Source organism: Homalodisca vitripennis, chromosome 3, assembly GCF_021130785.1.
Source record: "Homalodisca vitripennis isolate AUS2020 chromosome 3, UT_GWSS_2.1, whole genome shotgun sequence".
NCBI classification, from domain to species: domain Eukaryota; kingdom Metazoa; phylum Arthropoda; class Insecta; order Hemiptera; family Cicadellidae; genus Homalodisca; species Homalodisca vitripennis.
This window is the reverse complement of record NC_060209.1, coordinates 189,047,505-189,066,468: the sequence shown is the minus strand read 5'-3', so window position 1 is coordinate 189,066,468 and position 18,964 is coordinate 189,047,505. Positions and strand designations below refer to the sequence as shown.

The 18,964-nt window shown below is 32.2% G+C and overlaps 1 protein-coding gene across 2 annotated transcripts in view; it reads right to left on the bottom strand.

Annotated features, from left to right (window-relative positions):
* The window catches only part of LOC124357881 (ectonucleotide pyrophosphatase/phosphodiesterase family member 5-like), a 58,545-nt gene that overhangs the window by 26,100 nt on the left and 13,481 nt on the right, over window positions 1-18,964 (bottom strand). For both annotated transcript variants that reach the window (XM_046809967.1, XM_046809968.1), the window contains exons 3-5: window positions 14,101-14,292; window positions 7,977-8,179; window positions 2,141-2,195 (exon numbers count right to left, since the gene is read on the bottom strand). In XM_046809967.1, coding sequence (XP_046665923.1) covers window positions 2,141-2,195; window positions 7,977-8,179; window positions 14,101-14,292 — 450 coding nt within the window. The remainder of the gene's footprint in view (window positions 1-2,140; window positions 2,196-7,976; window positions 8,180-14,100; window positions 14,293-18,964) is intronic.

Genomic DNA, 18,964 nt, shown 5'->3' with positions numbered 1-18,964 from the left:
ACTTTAAGCGCCTGCAAATCCATGGATACACCAGTAACGCACAAGCTGTGTGCGACCAGGAAAACACAACATGCTGCTTATGGGCAGTGCGCGTTCCAGTAGTATAGTTCGTTGGGTAAAACAGATGGCTCGACCAGCTGTAAGGAAACAGCTCCCGGTTCCGTCCAAAGACCCAACAAAATAAAGTGGCAAACGCCACAAATGTAATAAATAACCATCCTGATTGGTCATAACCATTTCTTCCACTTTTTTCACGTTTTCTTCTACCACTCCTAAAACCTTGCTTCAATCATAGCAGACTCACCTTTTTTAAATTTCCCATACTTTATAACACTTTATTTCATTTTCACACAATATTTGGTACAAAGTCTTTGATCCATTAAACAACTAACACAGCTGAAATTTTAATATATTTCAGGAGTATAATTATTAATACAATAGAACAAATATTGACAATCAAACTCTCTAAAAACCTACGAAACTTAAATATTACTGTTACTTTTTGAACACACCTCGTGTAAATTTGCACAGAAATAAATTTATTTGACTGATCAACAAGAATGTGTACAATTTATTTAGCAGTTTTCAGTGACTCCATGTTTATTAATGTTTTTCATTTGCTATACTACATTATATAGTCTCAACCTGTTAAGTCAACACTTGAAAATTTTGGTATTGCTCTTTAATATTTCAAGTAATCTTCTCAAATGAAATAAATTGATAACACAGAATCAAACAGAAAAGTTTCAAGTCTCTAGGATGATTCTATCAAGCATTATCACACACATTGACAGACAACGACACGATTTGTCCTTAACAATAAGTTGTCCTACTGAATAAATACATCACATTATGTATAATAAATTAATATGACCCGAATATAATTTATAGTGCTCCTGTAGCCGAAATATGTCAACATGATTATCTGAGAGTAATAGCAAAATAGAGGAGATATTAGCTGTTGTTGATAGACAAAATTAAATAAATATTTATCATGCAAAAGACCGTGTTAAGAACTCTTATCAACTAAAATGACAATAACATGCAATTGATTTAGATACATTTGACAAAGTAAAGCTAAAATTACAATTATTATTTCATATTAAAAGACAAGTAATATTCTTATAACCTACACAGACTAACCTCAACAATTATTTCACAAAAGACAGAATTCCTAAAAACAAATAAAATAAAAAATTTATGGGCAATCCTGTTACATTGTGAATGACCGCAATATCAAAAGAAGAGGCAAATAACTAAACATCCTGCTCTGACAAAAGTATTTAGAAGATAAACATATACAAAAATATAACACATAAAGAAGAGATATAACAAGGTACTGGTCTGATTTTCAGAACTGATCTTTAAATAAATTGTATCTAAAAAGGTTATTGTTGTAAAAAAATAATATGAATTAAGAATATATTATTTACAAACACAATTTTAAAATTGCTCAAATATGATAACATAAGTGTTTAAACTAACTTCATAGATGAATATATACAGATTTTCTAATCCAATATAGAGAATAGTGTACAATAAATTTGGAATTCTTGTATAAATCACTACATTATTTCATGTATGGCAAAACAACAGTTGTAAATAAAATACATTTTCATTTAACAAAAAAAGACATTTAAATTTAATAGAAAAATTTTAATAATTAACACTCCCAATGCCACTGCCTTTTCCCTCTTTCACAAACACAGATTGCTTGCCTGTTTTTAATATATTTACAGGAACATGAGGAAGAAGCCATTGTAAAACAACTATCAAACCAATCTTTGGAGTAATTTTGGTTTTTGTTCATTTGAAATGAATTGAAAAATGGAACTGTATTACAATGACATGGGTATCCTAATTACTGTGAATACTTACTTGTTATTTTTGTGTCGCAAACAAACAAAAACACAAGGGGCTAGTTTCTCCTATCGGTTGGTTGGTTAAAATAGAATTAAAAACATAAAAGATTAATAGTTGTGTCTGATTACAAAAAGCATTGAAGACATCACAGCAACAACTATGATTAATAAATAATAATAAAACATAACAATTACAGGACAGAATTAAAAAGTTAAAAGCTACAAGACACGGTGAACATGCAGCCCTCTATGATGATAGTGTTTCATTCCTAACGTACCGATATATGTGGTGGCATTTTCATCAGCTGCAGATGTTTTTGTAACCAAAATATCCTGAAAACAAAAAACAATATGCAACTATCCATACATTACAATACTTTCTTTTCAAATAAAACAAAAAATTTAAGCTATGAATGTTAAATTTCCAAATAATTTTGATTCACTTAATTGCAACGGAATTGAGACACAAAACTTTTTATAATTACAACAGCAATTTGCATTGCTCTACTATGTGATTCTGAAAACAGGACTCTTAACAAAAAGTATGCAAAGACAATTCATAAAAAAAAAAAAACAAAATTCCATGAAAGGTTTCAGTCTATGCAACCAAGTGGGAAAAAAGGATCAAACATTACCAGGAACTAAGAGACTATAAGGATCCATGTGGGGGAGATCAGAAGTAGAAGACAAAGGGGAGAGGCCATTTACTAAGTGAAGAGGAGAAGTCAATCCTGAGGAACATTCTGCAGGATGTGTCAGAAGGAGGAAGTCTAAAGACCAGGTAATTTGATTAAGCTGTCAGTTTATACAAAATATCTCAGTTGATAAATCTGTTATAATGAAGATTTTTCTGTTTGGTTTTAAATAAATAATATACAAATTAAAAACTTAATTCTTTTTTAATTCATGACTTTCTATGTTAGTTATTTGTATTGTTATTCATACAATGCTTTTGGTATTAAAAATCATGAAGGTTTCTTTTAAGTGAGCATTGATTGTTTTCTATATTAAATAATCAAAATCAAGCTTAAATTGGAAGTTGTTAAAATAATCGTGGGAGTTATATTTGGAGTAGCACTTTAAAGCATGGTCTCCAATGACATTTTGCATTATCCCACTAATATTATAAATGCGAAAGTTTGGATATTTGGAGGTTTGTCCTTGAATCACGCTGAAACTGCTATACGGATTGTGCTGAAATTTGGAACAGGTATAGCTTTTGGTCTGAATTAACATTTAGAGTGCTTTTTACCACCCATAACACATTTATTTCACCAAATAAAGTTGAATTCAAATTGAAAAATTAGTTTGTTTACATTCGAATGTTATGATAAAAACGAAAAGTAATAACGTTCCATAATTCAAATTTAACTGGCACTAAACAGTTGTTGACAGCTATAATTCGACAAACTTTCTGAAACATCTGTTTACATTGCTAATGAAAATAAAAAGATAATGGCGGGTGACTTATTATGCCAAAACACCGGGGGTGAATTTAAACGACCAGAACAGACCCATATTGACCGCAGCAACTTTTTAGTTGTACGATAAACTTTCGTCATTGGAATAAAAAGGCTAACTCTTATTGTTACTGAAACCATCGAAGAACTTCAATAAATTATCATGGAATGTGGGAGGGAAATACTAATCTTATAAAAACTGTTTCACTTTACGACTTCAGGATCCCAAACCTCTGTTGTTTAAACTTAAATCTAAATTGGATCAGGAGATAAGAATAGCTTTGAGTGACTATCCATTATCTCTAGACTGTTTATTATGTCATAGAAAAAGAATACATAGATATATTGTCCAGTTTTTCAACAGAAAATTGTGTGCGAAGCCACGGGTAACTGCTGTATAGAATAATACAAAAGTTAAAAAAATTATATAAGGTGAATAAAACTGAAAAACAGAACTTAAATATCTTTTGGATAATTATTCTCATACAGAAAATACAAACACTAAAAACCATAACTTGTACATAATTTTTCTCAAAGAATTGATAAATTTTAGTGTAGCAAAATATAGTGTAAATTTTGTAAAAGGGGTACATTTGGTTTACTTCTAAATCGTTCAACAAACATATTTCTATGTAAATGGCTGGTGGTGTAGTTTGGAAAAAATTATATATGAGTACACATAAGCATCTTAGATACGCATTAGTTACAAAATGCCATTTGAGTTTCTAAAATTTATCAATAGTAGATAAAACAGCGTAAACACAATTTATTTGCAAAACAAAGTCATATTTCAACAATTGATGATGTGATATGAACCAACAAAGAAGAAATAAATAGCTAATGATGAGTTATCTCTAGTAATATCTCAATAAATTTTAAACATTCATATTTCACACTATAAGAAATAAAAGATTTTGCCCTTGTTCTCTATGTGGATATCCGCCGATTACTACAAATTGCAATGTAGGCCTTCTTACTGACCTTGTCAAACAAGATATTGATACTTTTGATTGTAAAAAATGTACAGCGCAATATTTTTTTTAAGTAAGTTATTGACTTCATTGTAAAAGTTCTGTAAAATATTTATTGTTCTGCACATACATTATTTTCCAGGAAGTTTTTCTTATAAAAACAACCTCGTACTATCGGAAATTTTGGTTATTCAAAACGTGTTTAGCCCCTAATATTTACGATAATTGAGGTTTTATGTATAGTAAAATGGCAAGAAAATCTTTAAGTTATCTGAAATAGAAAAAGAGAACTTGATGTTTGAACAAACAATTTCAACAAAAAACATCCCCTAGATAAAATTCTATACAATTTTTAAAACTTATAAATCAGAGCAACTTGTGGTATTTTAATTTGTACATCAAAGACCAAAAAATGATAAATTTACTAAGCTCAGAGAAGATGTGTTTTTAGTAGTATGACTTCATTTTTTTATCATTATACCAAAGGAATTAATTTTTAAAACTTATTCCCTTACAAGTCAATGTTATCTTTTAATTAAATTTATTTACTAGCACATTTGAAGGAATAAATAATTTTCAAACCCACATTATTTAATAAACATGTAAAAATAGAGATGTGATTTTGAAGAAATTTTTCAAATTTTATTAAAATTACTTCAACTAATTTAAAGTTATACACATTTAATTTTCCTTTGTATCTTCTTAATGAATATGATATGGTTATCCATATTCATAACATATTTGTTTTATTATTATTACATTTTGTATGTATAAAATCCTCAGTCCACAGCAGTAAACATGTTGAACTGAAGCAGCTGTGGCCATAGTCTGAGGAAGACTACATGTATATAAACAACTGTCTACAGAAAGAAATATGGTTACTATTGATTCTACGAGCATTGTCTAGAGCAGGGGTTCCCAAACTTTTTTGTACCACGCCCCCTCTGGTTATTTGGAGACCCCCCACGCCCCCCTACACATATCAATAATTGTACGTATGGTGAAAATTTAAACAAGTATTACATGAAAAACGAATATAATAACTGATACAAAATTTAACATTGTAACACAGATACATTTTCAATTTAAGGAAGGTGAAACAATAGGCCTACCTACTTACAAAAACAAAACATAAAATGTAATTTAGTGAGATAGGTGCGCTTGCATGTTCTGGATAAGCTGACAGATCCTGGGTTGAGTTTCAGACAAAGCACAGCGTAGGTCACTTTCGACATCAAGTTTGTTGCGGTACTTGGTTTTGATCGCCACAAGAGTTGAAAACGCTTTTTCGCACATGTATGTTGTTGAAAAAGGCAAGTACATCCGAACAGCTTTAACCAAAATGAGGGCTTGTCCATTTTGTCAAAATCGTATCTTGCAGCAGAGTAATTTTTTATTTCTATTCCCTCCTCTTGCAACTCTTCTGGCAGCAACTGTATGTCCATGTTGAACGGGTCAGTTGATAGTTTGTACAACTCCTCTGACAAGTTAGGAAAGTACCTGCTGAACTCCTCCTTGAGGTTCTTCAAATGGTCAATTATCAAGTTTTTCAAAAGCGGTCCTTCAAAAACGTCCTCAAAACATACTTCTTCTGAGACTGACACTACTTTGCTGAAACTTGAATAGTTGCTGGGGTTCACTGACACTTTACGTATCCAAAGTTGTAGTTTCTCAACGTACATCTTGATGCCATCCCGATGTGTTACTATATTTGAGTCTGCACCTTGCAGTCTCAAGTTTAGGTTATTTAACGTGTCAAAAAAGTCTGACAAATAGGCCAAAATCACTTGGTTCCAGGGTTTTTTGAACTCTGCACTAAGCTCGTTTTGTTTCTGCTGTGCCAAAAACGTTATCACTTCATCACGGAGTTCAAATAGTCTTCCCAACATATTGCCTTTTGATAGCCATCGTACTTCTGTATGAAATAGCAGCGTTTTGTGATCACTTCCTAAATCTTCACACAGAATTTTAAACAGTCGAGTATTTAATGCACTGTTCTTAACCTAGTTGACTACTTTAATACAAAGCTTTAAAACAGCATTGAGTTCGTTAGGAAGAGTTTTTGCTGCCAAGGCTTGGCGGTGAATAAAACAATGAATCCCAACCACATCAGCATTCTTCTCTTTGACCAACTGCACAAAGCCTGAACGAGAACCCAGCATTGAAGGAGCACCATCTGTGCATACACCTATAAGTTTTTGCCAAGAAAGTTCGTGTTTCTTAAAAAAGTCTGATACTGCTTCCATCACATCTACAGCTTTAGTAGTGGTCAACAGCTCAGTAGAAAACATCAGTTCATCCTTCATTCTTTCATTTTCAATGTAACGAACATATACAAGCAAATGAGAGCATTGTGCTATGTCTGTACTCTCGTCAAGCTGGATAGCAAAAAACGGTGATTTTTTTATTGCATCAACCACCTGGTTTTTAATGTCCTTGGCCATATCATCAATGCGGCATTTTACGGTGTTGTCTGAAAGTGGTCTTTGTGATAGCTTTTGCCTACTATCAGTTCCAAGGACAACATCGGCTGCTTTTAAAATGCACGGTTTAAAAAGCGTTTCACCAATAGTGTGACTTTTCTTTTCCTTAGCAATAATAAGAGATAATTCATATGAAGCTTCAAGCACTTTTAGAGATGACTGAGCAGCAGATCCAGTGCTATCTAACTTCATGCGCTTTAAATTCTTAGATTTTGCAACGAAAAACTCTTTAGGTTTGTCCTTTAAAGAGGCATGTTTGGTTGACAAATGTCTCAGAAGACGATTAGGCCTCATCGCGTCATTGCTTAATACCTCATAGCAAATAACGCACTGAGGGTGATCAACATTATCTTTAAGCAAGGAAACAAACCCATATTGAATATAATCGTCAATATACTTGCGTTTCTTTGCCGTGTTCATCTTCTCTGATTCAGCTTCACACAGAACTCACACAACACAAAAAAAATTACTCCAATTCAAACGTCGCAGCAATTACAGAACACCCACAATACAGCAAACACGCTGACGATAATTCACGGAAAGCACTGTTGGCACAACGGACTGGCGAACGGACTAATTACAACGCAAGCACTGAACAAAGTGCAAGGTTATTGACATTGGATTGAAGATGCGGTGGGGGTAGTGGTAGGCGGGCGTGGTAGGGGTGGAGGGACACTCGCACTCACGCCAAGGCCAAATGGAGGTAACGGGTGGTGGGGTTCATGGATGGCGGGAGGGGAGTATTATTATGAGGAAATTATTTTTGTAATTTTTTTTTATTTATTTCATTTGGGTGTCACGCCCCCCCTGGACTTTCTCCACGCCCCCCCAGAAGGGCGCGCCCCCCAGTTTGGGAACCGCTGGTCTAGAGAGACACACACTCAAAAAATTCTCCTAAATTTTAACGAACGTTACCGATATTTCCATTTACAACATTAAAACTGTGATAATATATTGATTGTACTGTGGGTTGGTAACAAGTTAGAAAAGCATTGAAACTCTTAATCTACCTCACAAGTAACAGTTATTAGATAAATTCAATTATTACTAGCTTATGGTTCTGCCTTTTGCGATTTTTAATCACATGTTAAGGAGATACTTTGCACAAAGTGGGCTACCAGTGATTCGTGACAACTGAAAACTATGGTGTTGTTGACAAATTTATACAAGTAAGTTGGAGCAGAAAAGATTTTGCTGTACCTGTAACGTTGAGAGGGTGCCGTTGGGTGCTATCAACGGAAGGGGCAAACCCAACATGTGAGCAGCCAGAGGGTAGATGTTGATATTCTCGAATGGGTCTATTTTGAAATTCCTCTTGAACATCGGGCCAGTGGCCATGAAGAATGCTCTCATTGTCGAAAACACAGGGTCATACCCGTGGGTCCCGATCTCCGATGTTGTAACTGAAACAGGACATTAATGAAATATTTCATTTATAAATTACGGCTCACAGTTGCAATCTCTGAAGATGTAGCTGAAACAGGTAATATTTTGTAGTGGTAATCACCACATTGTGTGGAGTAAATGTAAATATTTCGATAATCACACAAATCTCTTCTGCCCTCAAACAAAAGAGTTTGGAGGAATCACTCTGTCCCGTCAGAAGACAGGCAGGGACTAATAGCTACATTTTATTCAGGTAAAACCAGACAGTCAGTTTTTTTGCTTATTGGACATTTTGGTCAATCCTGTCTGAATAAACAGAGGAAATTTACTTCCTTAACCCTTTGACTAGTAGTCCAGAAACGAATTCAGGAGCACACTACTTGCCGCCCGCAGTAATCGTGATAGCTGTGTGGGAAGCTCTGTGGTGCCTAACAGTTTACACAAAAATGTTTCATGATAAAATAATCTCTTGCCTGAAAATTTATGTGATCTAGCGGAATAAATAAAATCACTTTAAGTAGTTTTCGTTATTCCCACTAGATCGCAATTACTCTTTTGTTTATTTCTTTTAGACCCAATTTACTGCCATATGATGGTATTCAATCAGTTGTTCCAAGTAATCAGCTGATTCTATTTCTGTTTCTGTACTGAATACGTGTTGTAACCTCACTTTTATGTTACTGAGACTCACTGGCCAGCATTTTCCCACCACCATTCCTGCTACAGATAAGAAAGACAAGCCGAGGAGAGCATGCCACGTGTGCAGATGGACCAGTGTCGGCAACACCGGGACACTACATGGATGTACCACGATAGAGACGTTCCACTTTGTGTGCTCAACTGTTTCCACACCTTTGATACCATCACAGAATTTTTATGAACTCGTTAACTCGTACCTAATGAGTACCTTAGAACGCTTAGGAGAAAATATTGAATATTTTATCTTATACTCATATTTTGTTAATATAATTACTTTTGTGTATAATTAGATTAATTTTTGTATAAATACACAAAAATTTCATAAATGATTAATTCAGTGATTTTTATAATACGTCTCCTGCCGTAAACCAAAATCTCATAAATAAACTAAATCTAAAATAAAAACTCACTTTTTAGGGCACTCCTACTGAGAAAAACCCACCAATCAAAGGGTTAATTTGATTGGACTATCTTTATTAAAAAAATAAATTTATAACAAGTAGGAACAGTCCAGGGTCACAGCCAATTGAATTGGCTGGCAACAATTTTTTATCATTCTCCTGTCAAATATTTTATCATTATGTAATTAATTGGTTAAGTACCAACAGATCTCAGTTGGAGACAGAAACCAAATTAAAATCCTGTTTATGACGACTAGTAAAGTACAGTTCTTGTATATTTATTAACCCTACATCGGGCGCTAAACGGAGTTTCCTCCGTGTATTTTTTATTATTAAAAATAGTACTACTTTTCTGATGTTGGCAGTCGTTTCCCGCAGTGTACTTCACGAGCATCTTTCGGGGAAGCGAAACAATAGCCTCCCGCTTATCTTTGTCAAAATCTGTCAGTATGAGGTCTACTTCCGTGCGAGACTGGATGATTCCTCCGTGAGCGCCCGATGTTGTGTTTGTAGTGCTTCGACGAAATCTCCGTGAGCGCCTTATTGTGTTTAGTTTTTATGGAGTAATAATCTGTGTGCGCCTAAATGTGTGACCTGTGATGGTATCTTTTTAAGTTTTACAATATATTTTATTTGAATTTTTTGAAATGGAGAATGAAGACGAGAGACTTGTCAGTACAGTACCCGTGTGCTAGGGGTGCTAGGGAACATTTCAGTACTGTTTATGGAGTAAACATTGTCGTTAAAAGAACCAAAAGGAAAATGTTTTGAAACTTTGTGTAGTGTTTAAAAAAATTTTAGTAAAGAATACATTTTTATTTCAGAGTAATAATTGACATTACAATTGTATAATATCTCAAGAATTGAAGTAAGTTGTTTTTGTAAGAAACTAAAAACTAAGTTAATTTCCATATATTATTACAGTAGGTTAAACATTTTTACAATTAATTGCATTATTCCTTAAAATAAATCATGTTGTTATTATACAATAACATTTTTGAAGATTTTGAATTTCTTATTTGGAAAATTCATTATATAAGAGAGTAATTTTTATATAATTTCTAAAAATGAATATATTACATTGTAATTAAATCAGTATGAATATTTAAACAAATAAAAACAGTTTAAACGACTATGATATCCATTATTCGCTGACCTGGAGGAAACCTCCGTGAGCGCCTGATGGTGTTTCTAATTTTAAGTGCCTGATGGAGGGTTAATGTTTCATATTAAATAATTAATTGGTAAATTGAAAAATTGAGCGCAATATGATAATTAAAGCCAAAGTTGGTTGTGATATTGGTATAACTGGTTGGGCAAGATTAAACCGTAGCAACAGAGTCATTCCGTAGCCTAGCATAGCTCAATACTTGAAGAAGGTATATGTCTCAACTTCACTATACTTCTAGGTTATTACTACTATTGAGTGCTATGACAACTTATGTATTTAAGTCAATGGCTGTAGGAATGAATCCAGGCACTGGTTACGATTGCTGCAGTGACGGTCTATCACTCTGGACAACTGGTGACCGTAGCTGCAGTTTTGAAGATATAAAGTTTGATATGTAAGAAAATTTATGCTCTCCGGATTCATAAATATGATGAGTTATGCTATATAATTTTGTACTTGAACTTTTTATGAATAAATTATATGTTATTGCTAACTCTTCATGTGATATAATACTGTAACAAGTAACGAATAACTATTATTGTTACGAATACAGTACGTTACCACCATGGTAATGTCAATTTTCATAAAAAATGCTCTGTTGCAAGTTTTATGAATACAAAAATAAAAATTTATTAATAAGCCCATAAATTATATATTTTCTGAAACTAGAGAAATGTAGATATAATTTTTATATTTTGTAATTTTGATTTATTACAAATATGCCACTTCTGTAGGTTTGGTCCCACTTCCTAAAAAATTTAAAAAGAACAAAGAATTTTATACAAGTATGCCTAGTAAAAAATACATAATTTTATGAACAAATTATATATGACAATACATAATCAACTAACTTTTAGTATTTCTTATATTTCTTTTATAAAAATAACCATGCAAAACCTAGAAAAGTGGCCTGCTAATAGAGGTAATTTAGTTGCTAATTCTTGGGTTAGACCAGTAGAAATAAATAAATCACAAATAAATTAGTTAACTACGTAACTGATTTGTGATTTGTTTATTTGTACATCTGTCAGTAACCTCTCCAGCCTACTGAGTCATTCTTCTCTGTTCTTTTATAAACAGTCTCATTGATAGGTGGTCATCAATACACAATACTGTTATAAAATATAACATGGCTTTTGAGAGTCCAAATTTTTATGGGGTCCTATTTTTACGGAACAGTAGAAGTAAAAAAGAACTAACAACATTTTAGGCACCCCACAAAACAAAAATTTATATGAAATGGGTCTTTTAAATTTTTATCTACAAAATATATTTTTAAAACAAATCTACTCTTTTAAATTATCTGTTTAATTTTACTGTTGTTGATGAATATAAAAAGGTTTTATTTCTGTTTGCCAATGCATACACACAGTTTAAACTTAGTAAGAACATATCTTCATTACAATATTCACAATTGCAATGCTGCATTATTATTGCATGACTTAGCAATTAGTTATCTTAGATAAGATTAGTTCACTAATAATCTAGTCTTCACTGAATAGGTTGAAAGTTATTTCTACATGCTACTGTTAACATTTGTTTATACACAACATATAAAATTATTATGCAAACACATTTTAAGTACAAAAAATTGCACATGTTGACTCTGGGTCTGTCAGTTTAATTGTATGAAAGTAATGCAAGCATTACAATTTTTCACCATTTTGATAAAATATCAATAACCAACTGCTCACACACACTACATCATACTTGAGTGGACGCTCTCAAGTAGTTGAAATAAAGTCTACATCCAACAACATGGTACAATTTGTAAAATCCAGTCCCAAAGAAATAACAAGAGGAGTACCTCAGGGCTCTGTTTTGGGACCAGTCCTTTTTATTTTATTCATCAATGACATGCCACAACATCTTGGTAATCTGAGCACCTGTTTAATGTATGCTGATGATATTACTCTTGTAGTTAGCGGTGAATCAGCTGCTAGTTTAAAGGAAAACTCTTCCCAAAGTTTGAATAAGGCCTATCAATATTGCAGGGAAAACGACTTGGTTGCAAACACTACAAAAACCAAGCAGATAATTTTTGGAAGGAGAAGTGTCACACTAGGTATAGACAATGTAGTACAAGAAGAGAAAGTAAAACTGCTAGGAATGACGATTGATGCAAAGCTCTCACTTGGACCCCCCACATCGACAACTTGTGCAAAATAGTTTCCTCTGGCCTATACGCTGTGCAAAGACTTAAACAAATAGCTGATATCAAAACTGCCAAAACAGCATATTTTGGACTAATTGAGTCACATATTAGATATGGTCTAATTATTTGGGGTGGAACCTCAATCTGCACCATGGAACGAGTGTTGATCCTGCAGAAACGAGCTGTGAGGATACTTACAGATCTGCAGCCACTACAGTCTTGCCGTACATCTTTTAAAGAGCTGGGAATCATGACAGTGGTTAACCTCTACATACGAGAAGTGATTCATGTATGCCGAAAATCAAGATCCACCTCGTAACAGCAACGTCCACAGCTACCCCACCAGGAATGCTTCATCTTTGCAACCCCACAACATCGGCTCACTCTATCCGAGAGACAACCACTCTACATTGGCTGCAGACTCCACAACCATCTTCCAGATCAAACTGAGAAGAATAAGAGGACAGAACCTGAAGAGAGAGCTCAGCAAATGGTTGGCGGAACGGCCTTTCTACAGCATAGCCGAGTTTTTCAATGACAATTGAACAATTGTATTTTATGAAATATTTTTCATTGACTTAAGTATATTTTAACCTCTGACAAGCAATTGTTAACAAACTTCTTGTTATTCTGTACTTTTTGGAAAACAGTATTGACGCCTTTGTATTTCTCTACGATATAACAAATAAAGAGATTGATTGATTGATCTAAATTTGTAAACATTTATTTTTCTTTTACTGCACTCTAATCAGACAAAACTAGAGTACGGACTGTCTACTTTGGCTTTTCGCTAATTTTTCAAATCTTTTCCTATTACTGTTCAGCTCAGAATTACCTGCAGGGTTTTGGTAAAAAATTTGTAATTAAACAAAAATCATGGTGATTCCTTGAAAATTGTTTGGTTTTTTAGCCATAAACTTGTATTTAAGAAAAACTTACTTCTGACATAATCAATAAAATTTAAAAAATTGTATTATTTATTTTTTATATTGATACTACAATATATTAAACGTACTTATAATTATGAACAGATCCTGAAAATTGTATGTGAATTTAGACAATTTTTCATCAATTACTGTACGTATAAGTCATATACACGTACTCAAATATAAAACGTAAACAGCAGGAAAATAATTTTTGTCTAGAAAATTTAACTCTCTAGAAATTGGTATATAAATACGCTAATTCATCAACAAAATTACGCTACCATAAATTTATCGCATAACAACGATTTGAAACTGTTTTCCGCAAAAACACGATAAATTATTATGAAACCTCCAGGGTTAATGATGTTGGTAAATTGTAGGCTACATATTGTGTTAGTTATCCACCACGGATCACACATTTGGTAAAAATGTAGTATTTCTTTATTGTAACTTAAAAAATTTCACAAATATATAACAGCTATCATATATAACGGAAACAAACCTAAACATTTTAAAATAATTTTTTAGACTCTCAAGGAATATTACACCATGTAAAACAAGAAGGTAAGATTATCATAACACTGACTTTTATATTGCTTCTCGTTTTCCGCTGGCAGGAAAAGGTAGCCTAAGTCTGCTAACAGAAGGATGGGAGGAGTACGTTTGCAGTGACGATAATGCCACCGGTCTAACATCTGCTCCTGGGTGTACGCAGTGAAATTTGCACCTTTCTCGTTCCTTGCTGCTCGGAGCGTTTTCAGGACATCTATTTCCTTTCCTGTAATAACAATTAAAGAGGTAAATATTTTTATTTGATTAACTGATTTTTATTGAAAGTAATAAGCAAACTAAATAGCGTAACAATTAATGTACGGTGAAGAGCTGTAAAATGGAAAAATATGAACAAGAGACTACCTAGATCTTAAGTCTGAAATACCAACTTAATTCTTTGGTATCATGTTTGATTTAAATATCCTAGAAACATCACAATGACCAATTAACATGTCAAATAAGGCATGAACATCAGTGCAACCTGCCAGCAACAAGCAGTCAACATCACATGTGACGTACAGACAAGCAGTGAAGGTAATACGTCACTAAATAGTTTTCTTATTTGAATCAAAATCCATTGATTTATCTCCTAATATTAACAAATTTACTTTTAACAATGTAAAAATACAGGTATTAAAATGCCTAGATGAATTGAATCATTGTGCTCACTTTTACATAGTCATTATCAATTTAGTTAATATTCAACGTTAGTAACTTAAAGAAAGAACTTTATATCTCATATTAAAATATCTGAATATGAGATATGAATTTTCAGTAATTTTATATTATGAAAAAATCTTTAAAGAATATAATTTTAAATATTGATATTACATTCTATATTTAAGAAAATATTTATTAAATGTATAATAATTATTTGTCATATTTATCTTAATTAGTAATTTTCAATCTCTGACATTATTTCTCTATATTTGATACCTTTTTTAACACTAATTTATTTCTTTATTTTTGATAGTTTATTTTCTCAACAAAAGATATTTGCAAATAAATGTAATTTTGCTATTCTCAAATCAATAAACTGTCAACTGGGTATAATTTTTATTAAAAACTTCTAAAAAATTACAACTTAAATAACAACTAATGATGTTTACTGTATTTAAAAAATAATTGAACAGAAACATATCATAAATGCTTACTTAAAATGTTAGCTCCAATCAAGAAATACTTAGCCTATTTAACATATTACATATTTTAGGATCACTCTAATTGAATTAATTATGAATTTTTCAAAACTAAATTTACACTCAAATGAACCTAAAAACAATTTTTTGTTAAATCCATACATCCCCAGGATATCCAGTTAATGGAATGTGTATTAGGTACTCTTATGAATCCACATCTCCATTTTCAACTGCAAGGTCCATATATTCCATATATATATTTTCCCTATATTCGTCCATATATTTTTTACTACAGCAATATAAAAAAATTAGTGGTTACAAAAATAAAACTATTCAATTTATGGGCGTCTTTTTAAACTTATTTAACACAACTGGCAATTTCTTCTCTGTCCAAATCATGCTTAACTCAGAAATATTTGTAGTAAATAAGTCAAGAGAGACACTAATAATATAGAATAAATTTCCTAAATGGGTTTGCTGATTAAGAATCCATTAATGAAAGCAAATTAAATTACTCTCACAAAATTCTAATACTCAATAACTCTAAAACCTTTGCAAATAACATTAATTTTTTGGTCAGTAAAATTATACAATAAACCACTACTGATAACACTTATCACAAATTTATCATAAACAGTTGTTCTAGCAGCTTGTTTTGTGTAAAAGAAACAAAACTAATGTTATCGTATTACAATATTTTCACACACTTTTGTTTTCTTCCAAAAATGTTAGAAGATTTGTGAATTGAAAATGTAATTCAATGGTTGCACTAAGAAAAGATAAAATATTACAATTCACTTACAACATTCAAGTTTTAACCTATATTATGTTAGGTCAGGGCTAGTTCTGTAATGAGATATTGAATATAAACCAATATTATTTGGGGAAAGTCATGGAAATCAGGATATATGTACATACAGAATGTTTCAGAACTCTTGTTGGATATTCTAGGGAATTGTACCCCTGGTTATTGTAAACTCATTTTAATTATAGTGTTATTTTTTTGTTTTTAGTATTCTGTCTGTGTGTCAATGAATGTCTTGTCACTACAAATTTTAATTGTCACACTGAGACTTTGTAATAATATCAATCAGTATATTTATTTTGAAATAATATTGAACTTCAGACACAATATTTCTCATAGATGATTGTCTCAACATGAATTGCAAAATATTAAGAAACCTAAAAACCTTTTTGTGTTTACACATATTTGTATAATATTTCCTTTGAATATTTTTCTAAACAACAGTATTTTACAAAGAATTTCATGCTGAAAAAATATGAACGTTAAATGTAGAATATAGAATTTAATATAGAATTAGTTATAACATTTTTAACAAAACCTTACGAATTGCGGTGTTTTAGAACTGGATCTTTTACCAACAAAATGCTACAAGGCACTTGATGTCCAAAGGATTAAAATCAACATGTCAACTAATACCTATTATACATATCCACTAATATAAATTGAATCGAATAACGCTGGTCCATATATAATTGAAAAGCAAAGCGTAATCTACCATGCTTAACAATATGATACATTCACTTTTGAAGAGGTAAAGATAGACCAATTTGCACTGATATTTTTATTAATAAATTATTATACAAATAATATTATTGATAAAAATAATTTACAGGGGATGGGAGCTACATCCCCAACATCCCCCCACTGGGTACATCACTGATAATGGAATATTTTGTCTTAACAAACATATTTTACCAGTTACTGACTTTACTGAATGTGACAAATTGAATAGATCTTTATATTTAAAAAATTACAATAATTTAACATACAACATTATTTATTCAATCCTTACTGAAATGTAAAAGAGAACCGGTTTAAGGTAAGTGTATAATGGACTCTGAATATACGCAATACAATAACACTCAGTACGCTTAATGCACCCCAGGTCAAATCAGTACAATCAGTACCGTTTTTGTTAATTATTAGCACTTGTTAGCGTCATCTAGTGATAGAACCTTGTAGCTCGACCTTCTGTACCACATGCGTGTAGGTTTTGTAATACTGACCACTGTTTTGTACTCTCCTTCCTACTTATACATATTATACTGTGAAGACGTTTTTGAGGTTCCCAATATACTGAGAGTGGTTTAAAAAATTGTAAGATCTGTATTTGTACGCTAAATGTATATAACTGAACCTACACACATTAACAAATGGATCTATTTTGTTTAAATTTTTCCTGTAAATGTGATCTGGCTTCTTAAAAATCGAATTGATTCTGATTAGTGAATGCATTTTGATAGATTAGATTAAAGAGGGCCTATAAAAGATGCTCAATTCCGAACCTGTCAACCTAAGCTTAAATTCCACAAGTAGAGCCTGCCTACCTCTGTACCTTCAATGGACCCAAGAGCTTCTTCCCAATGCTGGTGTTGAATTCATCATATGGCTTTTAGGTTCCAAATAGGGTTCTTCTCCTAACTTCAAGCCTCTCACAATCCAAAATAATTTTTTTAGCAGACTCCTCCAACTGCTTAGTTTATACCTATCCAACATAGTCTACACCTAGGTCTTTAGTAGTGAGTCGTAAGGAAATTACCTGTTTCAGAAGGTCTTTATTTAGCTTCATCAGCCAGTTCATGAACTGGATGTTTGATGTATTTTGGTAAAAAAGACTAATCAAAAAATACTTTTCAAAATCTCTGGAAACAACAATGACAACGCAATAGAGAGGTATTATTCCACTAATTGTGGATCACCTTTTAAATAATTATTTTACTTTTGCAATCTTCAGTTTTGATGGAATTTTCCTTCTTTGCTTACAATGTGAACAAGAATATGACACATGCTGATTTTTTTATAAATTAAAATCATAAACACCATAAAGAATTGAAAAATATTTGACGATAGAAAGTATACTTTAATTACATATTCTTCGAGAACAGTACATCGAGTCAGTGCTTTAAGGTTAATACGTAGATTTATGAGTCGTAAGATACATAAATTAAACATGCTTAATTGACAAAAATTCTTTTTCGGTGTAGTAAGGATTGTCTTGTAGCCATATATTTAGCTTACTCTTGAGTGTTTTGGTTTGATCCTATTTGAGATGGTCTGGTAGGTTGTTGAAGTATGTTGATCCCTGACCAGGAAGGTGTATTTATCTTTTTCCAGGATTTCATGAAAATTCTTCAGTGCTTTCCATTCCTTATTCCATGACTAATAGCTAGCTATACAGGTAGAGAAGAAATACTGTAGTTTGTGTGCAATTATATGATATGTTGAACAATTTGGTGTTTGTTGCTATTTCTGAGATTCTGTAGTATTTACTCCATGATTTGTTCTATTTGTGTAAGGGATTTGGGTAGTGTCACCGATCAGCATTACTTGAACCCTTACAAGGAAGGCTGCAAACAAGACCTCTCATAATGCAGATTGAGTGTTTAGTCTATAATGAGTTTGGTACTTGGTAGTATAAAGGTTGATTTATCACATCCTGGCACTCCTTGGACAAGGTTTAGCTTGATGTCAGGGAGAGTAGATATGTTCATGTGTTTAACGTTGTTATACAGCCTCAGGTTATTTAAAATGTATGTCATCAGACATTAGTATGTTGTCAATTATGTACATATTGTCTGACGCCATTTTGTATTTGTTTTACTCATCTCTCATCAAATGTATAAAGTATGCACCATCAAATCCAAATTTGTACAATTTAGTTGTAGCCGTTTCGGTAACGAAGTCTCCTGTTTGTAAATTTATGATGGCATTTTATTATTTGTTTTCTACAGAAA